The sequence below is a fragment of the Nelumbo nucifera genome, chromosome 7, assembly GCF_055504915.1.
Source record: "Nelumbo nucifera cultivar China Antique chromosome 7, China Antique-T2T, whole genome shotgun sequence".
Taxonomy (NCBI): domain Eukaryota; kingdom Viridiplantae; phylum Streptophyta; class Magnoliopsida; order Proteales; family Nelumbonaceae; genus Nelumbo; species Nelumbo nucifera.
The window spans coordinates 3,524,274-3,546,953 of NC_142655.1; the positions used below are offsets into that span (position 1 = coordinate 3,524,274).

The 22,680-nt window shown below is 50.1% G+C and overlaps 2 protein-coding genes across 5 annotated transcripts in view; one reads left to right on the forward strand and one right to left on the reverse strand.

Moving 5' to 3' along the window:
* Positions 1-667: 667 nt before the first annotated feature.
* LOC104597532 (D111/G-patch domain-containing protein) lies at positions 668-3,151 on the reverse strand. Its single transcript, XM_010259127.3, has 4 exons — positions 2,889-3,151; positions 2,266-2,799; positions 1,233-1,298; positions 668-1,064 (listed from the first exon to the last, which is right to left on the reverse strand). Exons 1-4 carry the CDS (start codon positions 3,000-3,002, stop codon positions 1,005-1,007), a joined length of 774 nt encoding a protein of 257 aa, XP_010257429.1. The 5' UTR covers positions 3,003-3,151; the 3' UTR covers positions 668-1,004.
* A 319-nt stretch (positions 3,152-3,470) lies between these two features.
* SRF2 (STRUBBELIG-receptor family 2) overlaps positions 3,471-22,680 on the forward strand; it is a 40,653-nt gene continuing 21,443 nt past the window's right edge. Inside the window, exons 1-2 of one of the 4 annotated variants that reach the window (XM_088891864.1) lie at positions 3,471-3,545; positions 3,645-3,691. The gene's annotated coding sequence lies outside the window, so the exon portion shown is untranslated. The remainder of the gene's footprint in view (positions 3,546-3,644; positions 3,692-22,680) is intronic. The other 3 variants (XM_088891863.1, XM_088891862.1, XM_010259123.3) reach the window with 3 other exon arrangements.

The following is a 22,680-nucleotide window of genomic DNA, read 5'->3' on the forward strand; positions in this document are numbered from 1 at the left end:
CATGAACTTTAGTCAAGTTTCAAAGTATCAATGAACATCAACTGATACAGGCTAATATGTATTGATTTTTGGGCTGGGCAGCACAATACAGAGGTGAGTGAAATCCCGATATCTTAAACGGATTTCACTGTTTCCTTGACTGTCGGTGTGAATTGGACCGATGTGTTGATAATGACCGATGCACACTGATGGTCTGATACAGATTAAGGACTGATACTACAAACTCAACATGGGTGATGGAAATCCATTCAAATCACATCTTTAATTTCAAAAATTGTAGACAGCTCCCTAAGGCCTAGGCGACTCTAGATTCACTGTTTTCCCCCCTCAAAAAAGCGTAAAAAGTCGGGTATTTAAACAAAAAGTGCTGAAGAAGGTGAAATAGAAAAAGAGATTAAAAATAAAACATAGTTTTTTTATACCATATACATCCATTCGAGCCTTAAAATTAATAATATTGGTGTATTCTAACACTTGCATAAATTTCTCTAGCAAACATGTGTAATCTTCTGATTATTATCTATCGCTTTATAAGTAATACCCCAATACATCTCATAAAATTGCCTTTGATATTCTTTGTATTACTGATGCTTTGGACCTTTTACTAGCTAGGTAAATAAGTTCTCTGTAGGAGGATTTCTATCATATTTGGTTTCCAGTAAGAGTGTTCAGAAGCTTTTCTGTATATGAGCAATAGCATGGGTTGATGAGGAATGAAAAAAGAAATCCATGATTTCAAGGTTTACAAATTACAACAATGAAATAAGTTACATATTGATAAGAAAAACAATGAAAAAAGTTAAATTGTAGTATCCTTTCTAACCTTCCTTAATGGAACCGCATGCCTGTATACACCTGTTGTAAGTTGTAACGCTTATCCAGCAGTTTTTCTCTATTTGCACTTTGCAGTTGAATCTTCATGGAAGGGGCCACTATATCAAGTTTGCCTCATGGCAATGCAAATATAATACCGCATTTGAGCTCTCTGTGGTGGAGGTAAGGAATTAGTGGTCATCTTCTTCTGTTCCAGGACAGTTGGATATCAGTGCCTCCATTGATTCATACTGTTACAGGACAGGACCCATAAGAATGTTAATTAGAATACTGAAATTAGGTGTTGAAGGTATAGTATTTCAAACTTAGAGTCCTGCTTTAGTTTACAGTTCTAGGAGAAATATAAGCTAATCTACAAAACTGCTTAACAGAGAAGACTTAAAAAGTCCATAGCCCACCTGACATCCACAGAAGAGGCAATATCGGTGTTCATTTCTGAGCTTCATCAGTATTTCATGCAAATCCTGCATGCAAGGATATGTAAGCACAACCGAGTGGGAAATTTTCCAAGAGAAAGAACAGCCCACTAATAAATCAAGATAAGATAATAGATTTGGGTATATGACAGATTTCAAGCACCTTCAACTTTACCAATCCACCTGTAACTCTAATAATGATTGCAGTGCCATATCAAAGTAAAAAAAAAACGATTGCAGTGCCACTGCATTTGATTGTGTAGCCGAACTATGCAATGTTTTCTATCTAACTACCACATGCAACCAAATGCCATCTCGAAGTTTTGCAATTTGATTGTTAATTGGGTTGCATTAATTGTTCAGATGCTGAATTTCCTATGTAATTCCCAGCGTGGTCATCTCTCCTTCCCAAATAAGGCCTCACTAATCACCTAATGTATAAATTTCAAGAATGCAAATATTACTGAACCAATGTTGTAGTATGGAGCTTCTGTCTCTTGCTCAATCTCTTAAACTAGACGCAGTCACACAGTGCCTAGACAAGCCCGTAAAGCATCAAATTAACTAATATCAGTACTTGGCTTCGGTACCCCTCTTCTTGAACAGCACAATTGACACCACAGTTACCAGGCTACAAGTGAAAATTGAAAAAGCATAAGATTATTCATTCACTTCCTCAGGTTGTAATACTTGAGCCCTGGTCAAGGCTCCAAAGAGCTCCTCCAGGCCTCCATCCCTACGATGTCTTTTTTTCTATTCAAGAGACAATTACCCAGATGGAAGCTTCTATCCCTCCCCAGGTGGCTTCAATTGAACTCAACTCACAAATTCAAAACACTGTATTGTTGATATCCTTTTGGAGGCATAAACAGCATTGCACGCTATTGAGTTCCCGATATCAGTCATCAAACATATTTAAATCAATTACTAGTTTATCAATATAATGCTCAGATTGATTCAACCTTAATATATAGTCTAATCACAAACTAAGACATATAATTCCAACCAAACGTACCTCTTCCGTAATCTCTTCCTCTTCCTCTTCCTGCTCTTCGTCTTGTTCATCCTCCTTCTTGGGCTCGATAATGTCCTCGTTTTCCAATTGCGCAAGCGCCGCTTTTGCCTTTTCGAAGTTAACAGCAATGTGCCGGCTACGCCACTGCGACTTCTGCCTGCAACCAAATTCCATCATTAAACTCTCCTCCTTTCTCCTCTTCATTTCATCTCTACCCTTCTCTTTCCTCAGCTTCTCTTTCTCTGGGTCTTCGCTGCCAATCCCGGCCCGGGACCGTCGTATCTCGATGCCAACCGGATCGGCACGACCGTTCCCGTTCTTGCCCAAGGATGAACCGGGATTGTACCCCATTTTCTTCAACATCTTGAATCCGATGTTGGATTGAGGAATGGCGGAGTCGAATTTCGCGAGGGTTTGTTCATCCTCTTCCCTCTGCTTTCGCTCCCGGTCGATTTTTCGTTGCTCTTGCCAGTTAAGAGTTTTGAGTTTCTTCTTCGAGGGTTGATGAATTAGGGGTTTGGTGCTGTTAGAGCTCTGCAGAAGAGAAAAGTTAGGGTTTTGGGAAGAAAGCTGGGAAGAAGAAGCCTGAAGGTAAGGGAAACGAAGAAAACAGCATATATCACCTTCTTCTGAGAGAAGTTAGAAGGATGAGAGGTTTCAGGAGGGAGAAATTGAGAGAGATCGCCCATGTAATCTTCTTCATCTTCGGCCATTGTAGTTTTATTGGTTTCCGCCATTAAGTCATTAAAATGCGCTTGCGATTGCGAAGTAGGATGTGGACTCAGACTCGAGAGACTCGAGACTGGCAATGTTTCGAGACAGTCGTACAGTGTAACGAATCCGATTTCGATTCACACCGCCCACAGGCGAGTTTTTATTGAAATAACAGTGTCATTTCAGCGTCATATCGGTATTTGACGCAATAAACGCTTATTGACTTTAAAATCACTGTTTGGTACGCGCGTTTATTAAAAAAACACAAAAAAAAAAAAAAAAAAAATTTATGCGTTTATTTTATTAGTTTTCGTAAAAATAGCCGTTGGGTTTTCGCTACGCTGTGTTGACATGGCTCCTACGTGTTTGTTGACGTGTTGCCCAATGGTGGTGATCCGATGCAATCCGAATCTACCATGCTAATATGTTTTCTTCCTCTCTTTGATTACCCAAGTCCTAAAGCACCAGAGAGAAGAGTCTTTGCCGCCTCAGAGGAGAACACCCAACTGACTGACAATCGGAGAGAGGAGTCTTCGCCGGAGGGAGGAGCAGTTGCCGCTGGAAAGGTCTCTGTTTTCTCCCTGTTTTCTCTCTATTTTCTCTCTGTTTTTTTCCTAACTTTTGGCAACATCTCTGATTTTTATTTCTGTTTTCTTTGATTCCAGGGAGAGATTTCCTCGTATATATATAACAATCAAAGGCGAAATAGAGGGTATGTTGTTTGAGATCTAGGGTTATTTTCTATTTTTGTCCGTTATTATGCTTGTACTATGCTTTGAGTTCATGGGAGTTATAAAGTGATTCTATTTTCATTTGTTAGTAAAAATGACAGAATAAGAGGATGGGGGGCTGTATAAGTGATTCAATTATTTTTTCTCAGAAGAAGAGCATAAAACTTGCTTTTTTAAGATATTTATTAATATATTTTGAGGTAGCATTTAGTTAAAGATATAACATGCCTTAGATCTATTTTATGGAAGCTAACTAATTAACTAAAGTTACAGACTCACATGTGTAGTTCAGTACCATTATATTCAATGACTAAAGGTGCGAAGTAAGCATAAGATGAATACAAAGGAAAGAGAGATGGATATATTAATTAGGATTAGGACAGAATTGTTTAAGAATTACATTTAATCCTTGGTAGAATTACATAACTTCAACTAAAAGCATTGCTGGTGATGAAGAGTGAAGACCTACGCCTACAGAGTATAAATTAACTATTCATATTCACCAGTAACAAACCTAAAACAGTTATATATCACTAAAAGAAGAGGAAATTGGGACTTGAAATTTACTTGAATTTGGGCTTTGGCGGGCCCAAGCCAAGCCCAAATTGATCTATCTTGCCAATGATATCTTTGTCATTCAAAAGAAAAAGAAAAGTGGTCCGATAAAATGTTAGAAAGAAGATACATATTGGCAATTTTACATTTCAGAAATGTAAAACAATTCTGTGTTGTTTTGCTCAGTTTTCTTTTGAATAACATTAATAGCTGATGATGCGCAATTCGGTCGGTCCTAACTGCCGGTTACCTCGCCTCTGACGAAATTAGAGGTGCCTGAAATAAGGAAGAAAATGGAGACTTCCGGGAAGGAACCCGGTTGAAACACTTCGAAGCTCAAGTTAATGCTCTTGAGAAGGCAAGAGAAATGAGGAACTTCAAGACCAGAAAGCATAGAAATCACATACCTCCTTCTTTGGGGGAAGGGGGCTTTTTATAATCACCCTGGTATACTCACTCCCATACCTCTGCCAGATCAGGCATCATCACCTCCGCCATATCGGGTGTCATCATCTCTGCCAGATGCCAGTTCGGGTGACATAACCTCTGCCAGTTGCCAGTTCGGGTGTCATAACCTCTACCAGTTGCCAGTTTGGGTGTCATAACCGCCACCATCTTCCTTGTTAGGGCCGTCTCTACCATGTCTGAGATGGCGGTGACAGGTGGCCGTTGGAGGGCGGTAGTCATGTGTCGGACCCCTAATCAGTCAGGTGCGCCGCCTCCGTGTACGGGCTTCCTGGGCGTCAGGTACGGTTGTTCAGTCAGGCGACTTGGAGCCGAAGTGGTGTGCGAGGTGAAGTCTTGAGTTCAGATAGAAGTGTGGCCCGAACTGCCCCGGGGTGGGTCAGCTTGGGTTTTTGCCCTTTGCGCTCCTTGTAAGGCTCATGACCTCCAAGGGAGAGCTTGGGTCATGGGTTCCCCTTTTTTTTGGGGGAGCTCGGGACTCCTCTTCTCAGAGCTCGGGTTATGGGCCCGCTGTCGTGCCAAGCTGGCACTTCTGCCAAGTCACTCTCGGTTGCTTCCATGTGACGCGTGGCCAAGGGGTCGGGCCAAATCTCCCTCCATCAATTTCCCCCCACTCCCCGCACCCAGGGTCCTGACCCTGCGCGGGGAGTTCACGGGATGACGGGTGGATTTGCCTTGTGACGCTTTGGCCTTGGTTTAGAACTTCTCCGGTCTGACCTGCTTGTGTTCTTGGCCCGATCAGGGTCGGCTTGGTTCGACTAGGGGTCAATCCCGGATTACGTGCAGCTCACGCACGGACACCAAACAATTTCAAATTTTTGAACGTCAAAAATGCACACTAAACTGGCTTCTCCTCGGGGGGCGCGCAGCCGGTTTTGCGGGGAGCCGTTGGATGGTTTTGATCTTGGCCGTTGATGCGCGAGTATAGTGGCTATAAATAGTGGGGGGGCCCTGGTCACTTTCCTTCGCCATTCTTCAGCATTCGTTCCTTGAGCTCGCGTCCAAGGCTGTCAGCTCGCATCATTTTTCGTATTCCGGTAGCTATTCGGGTAGTTTGGATAGTCTTCTGGGGGGGGTTAGATGCTGGTTCTACGAAACGAGATGCTGCCCCTGACAGCCTTAGTGAGTCCGAGGCGGGGCCCGAGGTAGAGCTCGAGTTCGAGCCCGTAGGTCGAGTCACCTCGGGTAGCTTGGCATCCACCTCTCGTCGAGGTCAGGTGCCAGATAAGTTCGGGCCTTCCACTATGACGCCCAAGAGGCTTTGGTCTCTTATCGCTCAGTAGAACTTGCCCGAGGAGTATACTTATATTTTACCCTCGGGCGACTTTCCTTGGGAGCACGGTCCATACGAGATCGTGATATTCCGGGAGGAGCTTGTTGCCGGGCTGCGCCTTCCTTTTCATCCCCTTATCGTCGAGGTCATGAATCACTTCAGCGTTACTGTTGGTCAGCTCCACCCGAACTCCATTCGTAAACTTGTTGGGACCTTCTTCATTTGTTGCGAACACTGCCTTCCATTGGACTTGGAAATCTTTTCCGCCATTCTTATGCTTAAGAAGCAAGCGGGTCCCCTGCCCGAGCGTAGGTGGGTCTACTACTTATCTCCTCGCCCGAGGTTCAAGCTTTTGCACGATCTTTCGAATAAGGTCCCGGCATGGAAGCGGGACTACTTCGTGGTTCGAAGTGCTACGGGGTGGCCGTTTCCTACCGAGTGGGGGTTGGCCGTTCCTGATCCCGGTGCCACGTTAGATGAAGAAACGGTGAAGGGCCTCTAGGACTGGGCCCGACTTGGACTCAAATGCCAAGTCTACCTGTTGGAGGCCAAGCTTATCCAGGCCGGTCTGAGTTTGGGTAGGTTTCTTGCTCAGTGGCTTGCTTTTGCTATTTTTTATTCTCGTCTTTTGATGCCGAGCTCTTTTGCAGGTGTTATGGAGGCAGAGAAGACTCGAGGTCCAAACTTGTTTGAAGGTATGAGGAGGAGGAAGCGAGCCGCTAAGCGGGTCCGTTTCGATCCTTCCCGGGTTGCGGAGCCCGAGGCACCAAGAATGGAGCCTCCTGGGGAGCCCAAGGTGGCCCCTCCAGTTCAAGAAGTGGCAGGGTTCCCCTATGCCGATACTGCTTATACCCGGGCTATGCCTTCAGGCTCAGGAAGTCACGATGAGGTTGGGAGCGTGCTGACGCCGAGCTACGCTCTCCGAAAAAGTAAGAAGGCTACTTGCCTTGAGGAGGTTGCGGCGTGGGCCGATCTTCCTACGAATCTTATAGGCGCCCGTGCTGCATCTCATGCCATGGTGGTAAGTCGAAGTATTTTTTTTTTCGCCGGGCTGATTTGTTCTCGTTCTGGCAGGTGAACTCCTCTATCCACGCTCTGGCAATCTAGGTGGAGAGGGGCTTGAAGCGAGCGCAAGCTGCCGAAGAGGCTTCCCGCGCTGCGCGAGTCGAGTTAACGAGGTCTCGGAGGGACAACGAGGCCTTAGGATTGGTGGTGAAACACATGGCGGACCTGAAGCTGGACCTGGAGCATCAGGTCGGGTATCTTCAGGATGATATCAGGGAGAAGACTGAGATCTTCTCTCAGGCTGTCGAGGAGGCGAAGGTGCATGCTGTTAGCGATTACATCGCTTCGCCGTGCTTTGACGACATGATGGTGGGCTCGTACAGAAGGGGTTTCAAGTTGAGCCGATGGATGATAAGGAATACGTACCCCGAGCTCGACATTAGTGCCATAACCACTTCGCGCATCACTCCGGAAATGGCTGCCGCAGCCGATGATGATGCGGATTCCGAAGACAAAGCGGGACCTTCGGGTATTGTCGAAGTCCCTTCCAAAGGCGAGGAAGATGTACCTCCGGGCCTGTGAGCTCGTCGCTGTTTTTTTTTTTTTTTTGGAATGAAATGTAAACAAGATTATTTTGCAATGAATAGTCCCCCTTTTTTGGCAAAGTGTTGGGCAGCCATTTTCTCTTTTCGCCGAGCTGACTATGTTGCCAAACTGCTAGACTTAGGCCCCGAGGCGAGTTAACATAGTAAGGCTATACACCCGACATGTTCTCCGCCCGGGTTAGTTAACATAAGCTGAATTGGGCCCTGGGCTATGCACCTCGGGATCCCTACTCGTGCAGCTTGCTTCGTTGATGAGGTGTCGAGGTCATCTTTAGCTCAGTATTCTGGCCCTTACGGTGCCGAGGACCTTGTTAGCTCGGCATTCTAGGCTAAGGGTGCCGAGGTCTTTGTTAGCTCGGCATTCTGGCCCTTAGGCTCTGGTAGTGGCTCATGGTTTGCTTAGTTTGATCATTTATAGGTAAAATCATCTTAAGTTGACGATGTTCCATGCCTAGGGTATCTGTTTACCTTCTAGGGTCTCGAGCTCGTATGCTCCCCTGAGTGCTCTCTTTACTCGGTAGGGTCCTTCCCAGTTCGGACCGAGTTTGCCAACGCCGGGCTCAGGTACCATGACCTTGCGGAGAACCAGGTCGCCAACGCAGAAGTTTCGTCTCTTAACTCTGGCGTTGTAGTACCGAGCTACCCTTTGCTGGTATGTTGTGGTCCTGATGTATGCGAGGTCCCTCACCTCGTCAAGTAGGTCGAGGTTGGTACGTAGCTCGTCATTATTAGTATTGTCGTTGTATGCTTCCAACCGAAGTGACGGGATTTCGATTTCGGCTGGGATGACTGCCTCCGTGCTATAGGTGAGGTTGAAGGGAGTTTCTCCGGTGGCGGTCTTCTCTGTAGTTCGGTATACCCATAGGACGCTGGGCAGCTCGTCTGCCCATAACCCTTTAGCTCGGTCTAGCCTGGCTTTTAGTCCGCGGAGGATAGCTTTGTTCGTGACTTTTGCCTGATTGTTTGCTTGTGGGTGTGCAACCGACATGAAGTTTTGTCGGATCCCCATGTATTGGCACCACTCTTGGAATTTGATGTCCTCGAACTGCTTGCCATTGTCGGAGATCAGCACCCGAGGTAGCCCGAAGCGGCACACTATGTTCATCTAGAAGAAGTTCTGAATGTTTTGAGCTGTAATGGTTACGATAGTTTCAGCTTCAACCCACTTGGTGAAGTAGTCTACTGCCACTATTAGGAACTTCCTTCCTCTTGTTGCTGGCGGGAATGGCCCGAGTAGGTCGATACCCCATTGTGCGAAGGGCCATGGGCTGGTGAGGTACTTGAGGTCGGCGGCGGGCTGGTGGTGAATATTGGCGTGCTTTTGGCACTTTTCGCACTTCCTGACTAGCCTGACGGCATCTGCTTTCATTGTTGGCCAATAGTACCCTTGTCATAGTGCATTCTGAGCGGCGGCCCTGCCCCCAGGTGTCCACCACATAGGCCTTCATGAATGTCGCAGAGTACGAGCTCGGCTTCGGGAGGTCGTAAGCAGCGCAGGTAGGGGAGTGTGTAGGATCTTCGGTACAGTCGTTTGTCTGTCATGACATACTTGGCTGCCTGGCGCTCTACCCTCCAGGCGGCGTTGTATTCTACGGGGAGGGTTCCATGTAGCAGGAAGCTCGCGAGTGGATCAATCCAACTCGGTTCTGCTTGGGCGACAGGAGCGACCTCCTCTACCCCCCGGAGAATGCTAGGTCGAGGTAAGTCCTCTATGTACACAGTTCTCATGGTGTTGTCACTAAGGCTGGCCAGCCGGGACAGGGCGTCGGCCTCAGCGTTCTCTGACCTCAGGATTTGCTTGATGAAGTGTGACTGGAAGCTAAGTAGAGCCTCTTTTACCTTTGCCAAGTAGGCGATCATAGTTGGCTTGCGGGCTTCGTATTCCCCTGTAACTTGGTTGACCACAAGCTGGGAATCGTTGCAAATAACTGTGTTTTGCCTTTACCTCTTGCGCCAGAGCTAGCCCGACTATCAATGCCTCGTAATTTACCTCATTGTTGGATGCCGCAAACTCGAAGCGTAGCGCGTACTCCAGTTTCGTGCCACTCGGACGTTGGAGAACTACACCAACTCCGCTGCCCTGCTGATTTGAGGAGCCATCTACGTGAAGGATCCAGGGCTCTTCATCCCAGTTCGCGCTCGGCCTAACTAGGAGAGATACCGAACTGGATGCGACCTCACGGGGCTCGGACTCAACCGGCCTGGGAGCACCGAGCTCACCCGAACTGGGGGTCTCGTGCTCAACCGGGCTGAGGACCTCGAAGCTGAACGTGCATTCAGCAACAAAATCCGCCAAGGCTTGAGCTTTGATAGCGGTTCGTGGCTTGTACTGGAGGTCGTACTCACTGAGTTCAATGGCCTACTTTGTCAATCGACCGGAGACCTCAGGCCTGAGTAATACTTGCCTCAAGGGTTTGTCGGTGAGGCCGATGATGGTATGGGCTTGGAAGTACGGACGGAGTTTGCGGGCCGTAATGACCAACGCATGGGCTAGCTTTTCTATCTCTGGATACCTCGTTTCTGATCCCTGCAATATTTTACTAACATAGTAGATGGGTCGTTGGACCCGATCTGCTTTCTTTACCAGTACCGAACTAACCACTTCGTCACTTGCCGAGAGGTACAGTTCTAAAACATTGCCCTCTTCGGGCCGGGTCAATACTGGGATACTGGCGAGGTATCTTTTGAGCTCATCAAATGCGAGCTGGCATTTCGGGTTCCACTCGAACCCTTTGCCTTTTATTGCCTTGAAGAAGGGCAGGCAACGGTCTGCTGATTTAGACATGAAACGACTCAAAGCGGCTATTCTGCCGTTTAGCCTTTGAATCTCTTTCACTTTTCGGGGTGGTCTCATATCTAGGATGGCTTTTATCTTGTCCGGGTTGGCCTCAATACTTCGTCGGTTGATGATATACCCTAGGAACTTACCCAAGGTGACACCGAAGACACACTTATTTGGGTTTAGTTTCATGTTAAATTGACGCAGAATTTGAAAGACAGAACGTAGATCTTGTATCAATTCATGTGAAAACTATGTCTTGACGACCATATCGTCTACATAACATTCTATCATTGTGCCAATTAAGGGTTAAAACAGCTTATTCACAAGCCTTTGAAAGGTTGCCCCAACATTTTTTAGTCCAAAGGGCATAACCTTGTAGCAGTACAGGCCGAACTCGGTTACGAAGGCGGTTTTTTCCTCGTCGGATGGGTCCATCCTGATTTGGTTGTAGCCCGAGTAGGCATCCAGGAAGCTTAGCAACTCGTGTCCCGAGGTCGCGTCCACTAGGCGGTCAATCCTAGGAAGGGGAAGCAATCTTTCGGGCAAGCTCGATTCAGGTCGGTGTAGTCGACGCACATGCACCACTTGCCGTTTGCCTTTTTTACCAGAACGGGGTTGGCTACCCAGCTCGGGTAATGAACTTCCCTTATGAAGTCTGCTGCGAGGAGCTTCTCGACCTCCTCATCGACCGCCCTCCAGCGTTCTGGGGCTGAGTTGCGTTTCTTCTGTCTAATGGGTCTAACTACAGGGTCAGTATTGAGCTTGTGAGTCATGAGCTTAGGGTCTATGCCGGGCATTTCTACCGCGAACCAAGCGAAAACATCTAAGTTACTGAGTAAGAAGCGTACCAGTTCGGATCGCAAGGGTTCTTCCAGGGATGCACCGACCTAAAGTGATCTGGCGGGGTCTTCTACTGAGACAGGGATGAGAACAATTTCCTCTGTTGGTGCAGCTCTCTCCTCGTTCTGTTCCACCGGTCGCTCTAGTTTGAGGTCGCCAGTTACCTTGGCTTTTCCCTTGAGGGCGGCGACATAGCACTTGCGGGACTCGAGCTGGTCACCCCGCACTACCCCGATGCCGAAGTCCGTTGGGAACTTCATGGCTAAATAGTAAGTAGACACAACGACCTTTAAAGCATGGGTGATTGGCCGACCGACTATGGCATTGTAGGGGGAGGGGGTCGTGACCACCAAAAAATCATGACTGAGTCTTACCGTACTAGGCCACGTGCCGACTTCCACGGGTACTGTGACCTTTCCCAGGGGTCTGACCTCTTCTCCGCTGAAGCCGACCAGCGGGGTGTTCGTAGGCTTCAAGTCATTCTCTTGGAACTGGAGTTTGTCGAAGGCTGCTTTAAAAAGGATGTCTGCCGAACTACCGGAGTCAATGAGTACGCGCCGGACTTCGAAGTCATTGATCTTTACCTTTGTGACAAGTGCATCATCGTGGGGGTAGTGGACCCCGCGCGCATCGTCTTTGGTGAAGAATATGGGGTCTTTCGTCCTAGGCCGCTTTGGGGGATTTTGTTCTTCTTTGGCGGCCTCCCGGGTTGATGCCCGAGCTGCTGCCGAGGTGCATCCTGCTACGATCGATCCTCCAATGATCACGTGGATTGTTCCCCGAACTGGTCTTTTTCTCCAGGGGCTGCTTCTGCGGTTCGACTGGCCGGCTGCTGGACTCGGGAGCATCTCTGTTGTGCTCTCCCTGCCGACCTGTCTTATTACTATTATTGTTATTATTATTATGTTGTACAAAATTTCTTAGGTACCCGCGACGGATAAGTTCTTCTATCTCGTCGCGGAGATTATTACAATGTTCGGTGCTATGCCCGTGGTCTCTATGGAAACTGCAGTACAAGTTTGTATTCCTCACATTCGGGTTTCCCTTCAAACGAGGTGGCCACTTCACGTACGGGGCATCTTTGATCGTCATTAAGATCTCGGCCCGCTTCGCGTTTAAGGGCGTGTAGTCCGTCCGACCTGCTAAGGGAGCTCGGAACGGCTGACTTGGCGTCGTCCCCCGAGGTGGGTCTTTCTTTCTCCTGTCATCTGGGTTGGAGGGTTCGCCTTCCCTCTTCCTTTTTTCGATCCCGCTTTTAGTCCTTTGGTTGATCTCCTCTTATGTTCTTATGAATTTGTCCACGAGCTTGAGGAATTCAGCTACAGTCGCGGGCTGGTTGACTACCATGTGCCACCTGAACTCCTTGTGTGTCACACCCCTCTTGGCTGCAGCGAGCTGTACCGCGGGGTCTAGGCGCGGTATCTGCAAGCATGCGTCATTGAACTGTTTCACCTAGCCCCGGATGGACTCTCCTTCCCTCTGGACTATTCCGAGGAGGCTCTCTTCGGTTTGGGGGCACCGCTTGCTAGTAACGAAGTGCGTGGTGAAGACTTGCACGAACTGGGTCCAGCTTCTTATCGACACGGGGGCCAGGTTCCTGTACTAGGTGCGGGCCACTCCCCTGAAGGTGGTAGTGAAGGCCACACACATGCTGGACTCGCTGGCCCTCGCCAGGTTCATTTGGGACTGGAAAGCATCGACGTGGTCATTGGGGTCAAAGGACCCATCATACTTGTCTAGGGGAGGAAGTTTGAAATCTTTTGGCATGGGAACCACAAGGAGTTCTGATGATAGGGGGGAAGGAACTGAAATAATAGGGGCAACTTTTACCTCGTCCGAGCTTGTTTCTTCTTTACCTCGGAGCTCGGGCAGGATGTGGGTGGTAGTTTGGCGACTTCTCCAGCATCTTCGTTGCTGCTTAGAAGGCCTGGTATTGGCGCTACTTGCCTCGGTGTTGCCGAGCTCGATCGGCCCGGACTGTTGGTAGTCCAGGAGGCCAAATTGGTTCTTTGCGAGCGGGAGCTGGAACTTAGAGTGTCGAGGTGCTGACTTGATCGGCAAGGAGGTTCTTGATCCACTGGCGAGCTGCGAGGCGGGGGTAACTAGTCTTTCCCTCCTGCCCGGGGATGAGGCCTGGCTCCTGGAGGGGTTTTGAAGTTGGGAGGCTTCCCCTTGGTGAAGGTGCCCGCCCTGAGGGGAGGGCTTGACCGGCTTGGGAGCAGGGTGTCGAGGTGGGAGCTGTGGTTGGTTCAGAGGCAGTTGAGGGAACTGCTATTGGTAGTGATGCTGGGAAATGTGGTGTAGTACTTGTTGCTGATGGAGCTGATGTTGCTGGAACTGCTGCATTTGGGCTTGCATTGCCCGCATGCACTGCAGCAAGTCATCAAGCTGGTTCTGGCTGGCCACCAGAGGGATAGCGGTCGGTTCGGCGAAAGTTGTCTCGATAGGAAGGGGAAGGGGAACACTTACAGGGGCCACCGTGCTTGGTGCATTGAGGCTAGGGATTCCGTCCGTCAAGAGGGGGACGATGAACTGTCCGATGCATACAGTGGCGGGCTGAGGGTGTTCCCCTACAGCATTCAAGTCGGCGTTGTGCCTGTTGCTGCTAGAGGAAGCCTTGGAGGCTAAGGTTTCTTTGAGAGAGAGAGATAGAGAGAGAGATAGAGAGAGAGAGTTAAAGGTTAGGGAAGGCTTTTTTAAGTCTTCCCACAGACGGCGCCAAATGATGATGTGCAATCCGGTCGGTCCTAGCTGCCGGTTACCTCACCTCTGACGAATTTGGAGGTGCCTGAAACAAGGAAGAAAATGGAGACTTCCGGGGAGGAACCCGGTTGGAATACTCTGAAGCTCAAGTTAGTGCTCTTGAGAAGGCAAGGGAAATGAGGAACTTCAAAACCAGAAAGCACAGAAATCACATACCTCCTTCTTTGGGGGAAGGGGGCTTTTTATAATCACCCTGGTATACTCACTCCCATACCTCTGCCAGATCGGGCATCATCACCTCCGTCAGATTGGGTGTCCTCATCTCTGCCAGACGCCAGTTCGGGTGACATAACCTCTGCCAGTTGCCAGTTCGGGTGTCATAACCTCTGCCAGTTGCCAGTTCGGGTGTCATAACCTCTGCCAGTTGCCAGTTCGGGTGTCATAACCGCCACTGTCTTCCTTGTCAGGGTCGTCTCTGCCATGTCTGAGATGGCGGTGACAGGTGGCCGTTGGAGGGCGACTGTCATGTGTCAAACCCCTAATCAGTCAGGTGCGCCGCCTCCGTGTACGAGCTTCTTGGGCGTCAGGTACGGTTGTTCAGTCAGGCGACTTGGAGCCGAAGTGGTGTGCAAGGTGAAGTCTTGAGTTCGGATATAAGTGTGGGCCGAGGTAAGGTACGGTCTGCTTCAGTGACGGGAGCGACCTCTTCTGCCCCACCGAGAATGCTGGGCCGAGGTAAGTCCTCTACATACACGGTCCTCATGGCGTTGTGGCTCGTGCATGCTAATCGGGACAGGGCGTCGGCCTCAGTGTTCTCCGACCTCGGGATTTTCTTGATGAAGTGTGACTGGAAGTTGAGCAGAGCCTCCTTTACCTTTGCCAAGTATGCAACCATTGTGAGCTCGCACGCTTCGTATTCGCCTGTAACTTGGTTGACCACGAGCTGGGAATCACTGCAGATAACTACGTGCTTTGCTCCAACCTTGTGTGCTAGGTTCAGCCCGGCTATCAGTGCCTCGTACTCCGCCTCGTTGTTGGATGCCGTGAACTCAAAGCGTAGTGCGTATTCCAACTTTGTTCCGCTTGGGCCGCGTAGCATTATTCCAGCCCCGCTGCCTTGCTGGTTCGAGGAGCCATCTACGTGAAGGATCCAGGGCTCCTCATCCCAGTTTGCGCTTGGTCTAACCAGGAGGGATACTACATTGGCTGCTACCTCACGGGGTTCGGACTCGATTGGCTTGGGAGCTCCGAGCTCGCCCGAACTGGGGATCTCGGGCTCGACCGGCTCGGGGGCTTCAAGGCTAAACATGCATTCTGCGATAAAATCTGCCAAGGCTTGGGCCTTAATGGCAGTTCTTGGCTTGTATTGGAGATCGTACTCGCTGAGTTCGATGGCCCATTTCGTCAGTCGACCGGAAACCGCGGGTTTGAGTAAAACTTGTCTCAGAGGTTTGTCGGTCAGGACAATGACGGTGTGAGCTTGGAAGTACGGGCGGAGTTTCCGAGCTGCTATCACCAGTGCATAGGCTAGCTTTTCTATTTGCGGGTATCTTGTCTCTGCTCCCTGCAAAATTTTACTAACATAATATATGGGTCGCTGGACCCGGTCTGTTTCCTTTATTAGTACCGAACTGACCACCTCGTCGTTTGTCGAAAGGTACAGTTCTAAGACCTCGCCCTCTTCGGGCTGAGCTAAGGTTGGTACACTGGCGAGGTAACCTTTTAGCTCGTCAAACGCGAGCTGGCAGTCTTGGGTCCACTCGAACCCTTTGCCTTTGATTGCTTTGAAGAAAGGTAGGCAGCGGTCTGCCGAGTTGGACATGAAGCGGCTTAGGGCGGCTATGCGGCCGTTTAGCCTCTAAACTTCTTTTACTTTCCGAGGTGGTCTCATATCTAGGATGGCTTTTATTTTGTCCGGGTTGGCCTCAATACCGCGTCGATTGACAATGTAGCCTAGGAATTTGCCCGAGGTGACGCCAAAGACACATTTGTTGGGGTTCAATTTCATGCTAAACTGACGCATGATTTGGAAGACAGAATCTAAGTCTTGTATTAATTCTTGTGAAAACTGTGTCTTGACGACCATGTCGTTTACATAACATTCTATCTTCGTGCCAATCAGGGGCCAAAACAGCCTATTTACAAGTCTTTGGAAGGTTGTCCCGGCATTCTTTAATCCGAAGGGCATGACCTTGTAACAGTACAGACCGAACTCGGTTATGAAGCTGGTTTTTTCCTCATTGGCCTGGTCCATCCAGATTTGGTTGTAGCCTAAGTAGGCGTCTAGGAAGCTTAGCAACTCATGTCCCGAGGTCGCGTCCACTAGGCGGTCAATTCTGGGGAGGGGGAAGCAATCTTTCGGGCAAGCTCTGTTCAGGTCGGTGTAGTCGACGCTCATGCGCCACTTGCCGTTTGCCTTTTTTACCAGCACAGGGTTGGCCACCCAGCTCGGGTAATGGACTTCCCTTATGAATTCTGCTGCGAGGAACTTCTCGACCTCCTCGTCGACCGCCCTCCAGCATTCTGGGCTAAGTTGCATTTCTTCTATCTAACGGGTCTGACTACAGGGTCAGTGTTAAGCTTGTGAGTTATAAGATCAGGGTCAATACTGGGCATATCGGCCGTGGACCATGCAAAAATATCTAAATTTTGAAGTAAAAAACTCACCAGTTCGGTCCGTAGGGGTTCTTCGATGGAAGCACCGACCTGGAGTGTGCGAGCCGGGTCCACAGGCGAAGTTGGGATTGCGACTGTTTCTTCTGTGGGCGAAGCTCGTTCCTCGCCTTGCTCCGCAGGCCGCTCCAGATCGAGGTTGCCGGCTGCCTTGGTTTTTCCCTTCAGGGCGGCAACATAACACTTGCGGGACTCGAGCTGGTCACCCCGCGCTCCGAAGTCCGTAGGGAACTTCATGGCCAAATAGTTGGTGGAGACCACCGCCCGTAGGATATGCGTGATCGGCCGCCCTATTATGGCATTGTATGGGGAGGGGGTCGCGATCACCAGGAAGTCATGGTTGAGTCTGACCGCACAAGGCCATGTGCCGACTTCCACATGTACTGTTATTTTTCCGAGGGGCCTGACTTCCTCTCCGCTGAAAACCCACCAGGGGAGTGTTCGCGGGCTTCAGTTCGCTCCTCCGTAAATGTAGCTGGTCAAACACTGATTTGAAGAGGATGTCCGCCGAGCTGCCCGAATCTACGAGTACGCGTCTGACCTCAAAGTCGCTGATCCTTAGTTTAATGACAAGCGCGTCATCGTGGGGGTAGCGGACTCCTCGCGCGTCGTCTTCTGTGAAGAAGATTGGTTCTTCGGTCTTTGGTCTCTTTGGAGGGTTCTGCTCCTCGAGGGCCGCTTCGCGAACTGAAGTTCGGGCTGCTGCCGAGGTACACCCTGCTACCACCGAACCTTCCACAATTACATGGATGGTTCCCCGAACTGGCCTCTCCACCGGAGGCTGTCGCTGTAACGGTTCGGCAGGCCTACTGCTAGATTCGGGGGCATCCTTTCCGTGCTCCCCTGGCCGATCCGCCTTATTGCTATTATTGTTGTGCTGTACAAAGTTTATCAAGTATCCGCGACGGATGAGCCCCTCTATCTCGTCTCGGAGATTATTACACTGCTCGGTACTGTGACCATGGTCTCTATGGAAACTACAATACAAATTCTTATTTTTTCCATTCGGATTTCCCTTTAGGCGAGGTGGCCACTTCACGTACGGGGCGTCCTTGATCGTCATTAAGATCTCGGTCCGCCTCGTGTTCAGTGGCGTGTAATCCGTCCAAACTGCTAGGGGAGCTCGGAACGATTGGTTCGACTTCGGCTCTCGGGCCGAGTTTTTCCGGTCGACTGGGTTAGAGGGCTCGCCTTCCCTCTTTCTTTTCTCGTTTCCGCCCTCGGTTCGTTGGTTGATTTCTTCCTCCGTACTCATGAACTTGTCCGCGAGCTTGAGGAATTCGGCCACGGTTGCGGGCTGGTTAGCTACCATGTGCCATTTGAATTCTTTATGCGTTACCCCTCTTTTTGCCGCCGCGAGCTGCACCGCGGGGTCCCACCGTGGTATCTGCAAGCATGCTTCGTTGAATCGTTTGATGTAGCCCCGTATGGATTCTCCTTCCCTTTGGACTACTCCGAAGATGCTTTCCTCTGCTCTAGGGCACCGTTTGCTGATGACAAAGTGTGCGGTGAAGACCTGCACGAACTGAGCCCAGCACTTTATCGACCCAGGGGCCAGGTTCCTGTACCAAGTGCGGGCCACCCCCCGGAGGGTGGTGGTGAAGGCCACGCACATGCACGATTTGCTGGCTCTGGCGATGTGCATTTGAGACTGGAAGGCATCAACGTGGTCGTTGGGGTCGAAGGACCCGTCATACTTGTCCAGAGGTGGGAGCTTGAAATCTCTGGGCACGGGGACCGCCAGGAGTTCTGATGCGAGGGGGGAAGGAACTGAGAGAATCAGGGCAACTCCCATCTTGTCCGAGCTCGTCTCTTCTTTGCCTCTAAGCTCTAACAGGACACGGGTGGTGGTTCGGCGACTTCGTCGGCGCCTCCGCTGTTGAGTGGGCCTTGTACTGGCGCTGCTGGCCTCCGTGTTGCCGAGCTCGATGGGCCCAGAATGCTGGTAGTCTGCTGCTGCTAGTGCGTCGAATCAGTTTTCCGTAAGGGGGAACTCGGGCTTGGAGCGCCGAGGTACCGACCTCGCGAGCGAGGTTCCCGACCCGCCTACGAGCTACGAGGTGGGGATGACTTTTTTCTCTCTTCGGCCTGGGGACGAGGCCTGGCTGTTAGGGGGGTTCTGGGGCCCGGAGGCCTTGGTGGGGGCGCCCATCCTGCGGGGAGGCCTTGACCGGTCTCGGAGCAGGGTGGCGAGGTGAAAGTAGTGATTGGTTGAGCGACAGTTGGGGGAACTGCTGTTGATAATGATACTGGGAGATGTTGTGCAACACTTGGTGCTGGTGTTGTTGGAACTGTTGCATTTGGGCTTGCATTGCCTGCATGCACTGCATCAGGTCGTCCAACCGGTTTTGGTTGGCTGCCAGGGGGACGGCAGTCGGTTCAGTGAAGGTTGTCTCAATAGGGGGAGGGAAGGGGATGCTTGTGGCAGGGAGGTTTACGGGCGCCACCGCTTGTGGCGCATTCAAACTGGGGATTCCATCCACTGAAAGGGGGATGGTGAACTGTCCAACGCACACCATGGGACCTTGAAGCTGTTCCCCGGTGGTGTTTGTCTCTGTGCCGCGTCCGGCGTTGCTGGAAGAGGCCATGAGTGTTGGGTTTTTTGAAGAAAAAAGGGGGTATGAGAATTTGGAGGGAGGCTTTTGAAGCTTTCCCACAGACGACGCCAATTAATGATGCGCAATCCGGCCGGTCTTAGCTGTCAATGACCTTGCCTCTGAATCGAGTAGCGGGGACCTGAAACGTAGGAGATGAAGAAGCTCCGGGGAGAACCCAGTGTAAAGGCTCCGAAGCTTAAGTTAGAATCTTTCAAAGGCAAGATAAACCAGATAGCGCAAGGTTTGCATACCTCCTCTTTGGGGGTGGAGCACCTTTTATAACCACTTCGCGCACTTACTCCTAGACTCCTGTCAGGTCGGGAATGAGTATTTCCATGCTTCTGCCAGTCCGGGCGCCATCGCCTCTGCTGGGGCAGAACCGTCGCTGCTCCTTTTGTCGGAACTGTCTCTGTAACTGGAGGCAGTGGTGACAGGTGACGGTGGCAGGTGGCCGTTGGAAATGCGGCCGTCAAGCGTCAGATCCCAAGTCAGTCAGGTGCGCTGCCCCTGGATACGGACTCCTTCGGTGTCAGGTACGGCGTGGTTCGTCCAGTTCAATGCTCCGGAAGCGAAGTGCCTGGAGTGGTGCATAAGGCAAAGTCTCGGGTTCGGAGAAGGGGAGGCCCCGAATTGTCATAAGACGGGGTCAAAAGGGAAAGTTCGGGCTCCTCGCAAGGAGTCCGATCACTAAGTAGGGAGTTCGGGCCTCTTGCTAGGGGGTTCGAACTCTAGGTAGGGAGCTCGGGCACTAAGTAGGGAGCTCGGGCCTCTTGCTAGGGAGTTCGAGCTCTAAGTAGGGAGCTCGAGCCTCTTGCTAGGGAGTCCGAGCTCTAAGTAGGGAGCTTGGGCACTAAGTAGGGAGCTCGGGCCTCTTGCTAGGGAGTTCGAGCTCTAAGTAGGGAGCTCGGGCCTCTTGCTAGGGAGTTCGAGCTCTAAGTAGGGAGCTCGGGCCTCTTGCTAGGGAGTCCGAGCTCTAAGTAGGGAGCTCGGGCACTAAGTAGGGAGCTCGGGCCTCTTTCTAGGGAGTTCGAGCTCTAAGTAGGGAGCTCGGGCCTCTTGCTAGGGAGTCCGAGCTCTAAGTAGGGAGCTCGGGCACTAAGTAGGGAGCTCGGGCCTCTTACTAGGGAGTTCGAACTCTAAGTAGGGAGCTCGGGCCTGCTGGTTCCTTCCCTTTGGCGTTTGTACCCTCGGTATGCGGACTTCACAGTCACATCCCACGATATATTGAAAACATTTTCCCCAAGTAATAAAATACAAGTATGAGAGATGTTTTTGATGTGCGATTGAGACATGCTATCATGTCAAGGTGAGAATCGCTCTATGCTTACACCAACCTCACATTAGTCGCATAGCTTGTAGATGCACATGAGAAACTCTCATACTTGTATATTATCATTCATGTGAAGGAAAATGGATTTGCTTTTCAGAGAGTGTGCCTCACATCAACCTCACAACACATCACAATTGTGAATTGGAAACATCTTTCCATGAATAACAACATTAAACATGGAGATGTTCTCAATGAAGGTTGAAAATGAAGTGAAGTTGGTGTGAGGCGTCTTTTGTGAGGAACAAATCGGGGTTCCATGTGAAGATATTCCCAATGAAATATTGAAAGTGCGTTGTAAGGTTGGTGTGAGGTATGCCCTACGAGGAGAAAGGGGATACCTTAATGTGACTAAAATCAATATACACTTAGGATTGGAGATGAAGGAATAATTTAATGTGATTATTTCCGGTATTTTGGTTCAATAATTCATAACAAAGGAGAGATTGAAGAGAATGCCACCCATAGGATGGGCAAAATGGAGGGGTACATCTTGATTTTATGTGATAAATGAATACCACTTAGATTAAAGGGAGAATTTTATAAAACAATTGTAAGGTCAACTATATTATATTGAGCAAAGTGTTGGACAATTAAAAAGCAAAATGTCAAAAAAAAAGAGTGAAGAAAATGTAAATACTAACATGAATGGATGGAAAACGAGAAACAATAAGATTAGAAATGAATTCATCTATAGAAACTTAGGACTTGGGAGTAGCTTTAATAGGTGATAAGATGAGAGAAAGTATACTAATATGGTCTAGTCATGTGCATAGAATACCATAAATGTCCAAAAAAATGAGTGATGAAAATGTAAATACTAATGATGGTGCGTAATCCGGTCACTCCTATCTGGCACTCGCGTGGCTTCCCAAGAGGTACCTGAAATGAGGAAGAAGAAGAATCCCCGAGGGGTTTGCCCGGCGGGAACGCTCCGACGATTAAGTCAGTATTCTGCGCAAGAAGCAAAGAGAGGATAAAGGCTAAGAGGGAGATAGCACAAGAGATTTTCGAGATACCTATTTTTCTGAGAACAGGCTCCTTATAACAGAGTTTTGTTGTACCAGGCCTATTGGCCTCTGACAGGGTTGGTATAACCGCCACTGTCAGCCTACCACAGTCGTTACTGACAGGGCTGAGGTGGCACGTGCGGGATCGCCACTGTAGGGTACGTACCTATCAAGTACAAGACACCTTCTAGAGGCGGCAAGCACGACACTATCTGACAAGGGACATGGTGGCTATCCCAGATCTGTCGGGTACGGGGGTCGAGCAGGAAGCCTTCCTGTGGTAGGCCGAACTACCCTTCCAAGAATTACCTTCCGTCGGGCTGTCTCTTGAGTGACGAGCTGCCTGTTGCAAGTTATGCTGAGCTGGCTGACCCGAGGTGTCTATGCCTCGGGGTGTCCAGAGGTGAATCGGTGCGTTCTTGTCTGGGAGTGGCCTGAGGTCCGTTGGGAGGAGCTCGGGCCTCAAGAGAGGTCAGGGTACCCCGAACTTGGGGCGCCCCGAAGTGCCTTAACCCCCGGGGAGAGATTCAGGTAAGGCGGCTTCCGACGAGTAGCTTATCCGCCCAGTTGCCGAGCTGAACTCGGTGGGACCTTCCCTCCGAGTTGTGGTTGCAACCGTTGCGCTGTCACGCTGAATCACTGTTTGAGCAAGGTCACACCTACATGTACCCATGCTGCAAGGTCGGGCCAAATCACCTTCCATCAATTGCCCCCCACTCCCTACGCTGGCGACAATGACCCAACGCGGGGAGGTCATGACACTCTGGGTGGATTTGGCGTCGGTACTTACGCCACTCCGCTGCGCGCTCCTTCCAGCTGGACCGGTCTGGTTCCCAGTTCGATGGATTTGGCGACAATGACCCGAGTCGGTGGATTTGGCAACAATGACCCGAGTCTGGCGTCGGTGGATTTGGCGACAATGACCCGAGTCGCGTCCAGTTTACGCGCGGACCTCACGCGGTTTGGACTTTGCGGACGTCAAAAACGCGCTAAACTGTTTTCGCCTCGAGGAGCCCGCTGCTGTGGCTATAAATAGGGGGGACCCTTGGCCATTTCTTCGCCACAAAGCTTTTGTTGTTGGTGCTTGAGCTCGTGCTAGACGTCTCTTAGCTCGGGTCTTCCAGTTCGTCCTGTT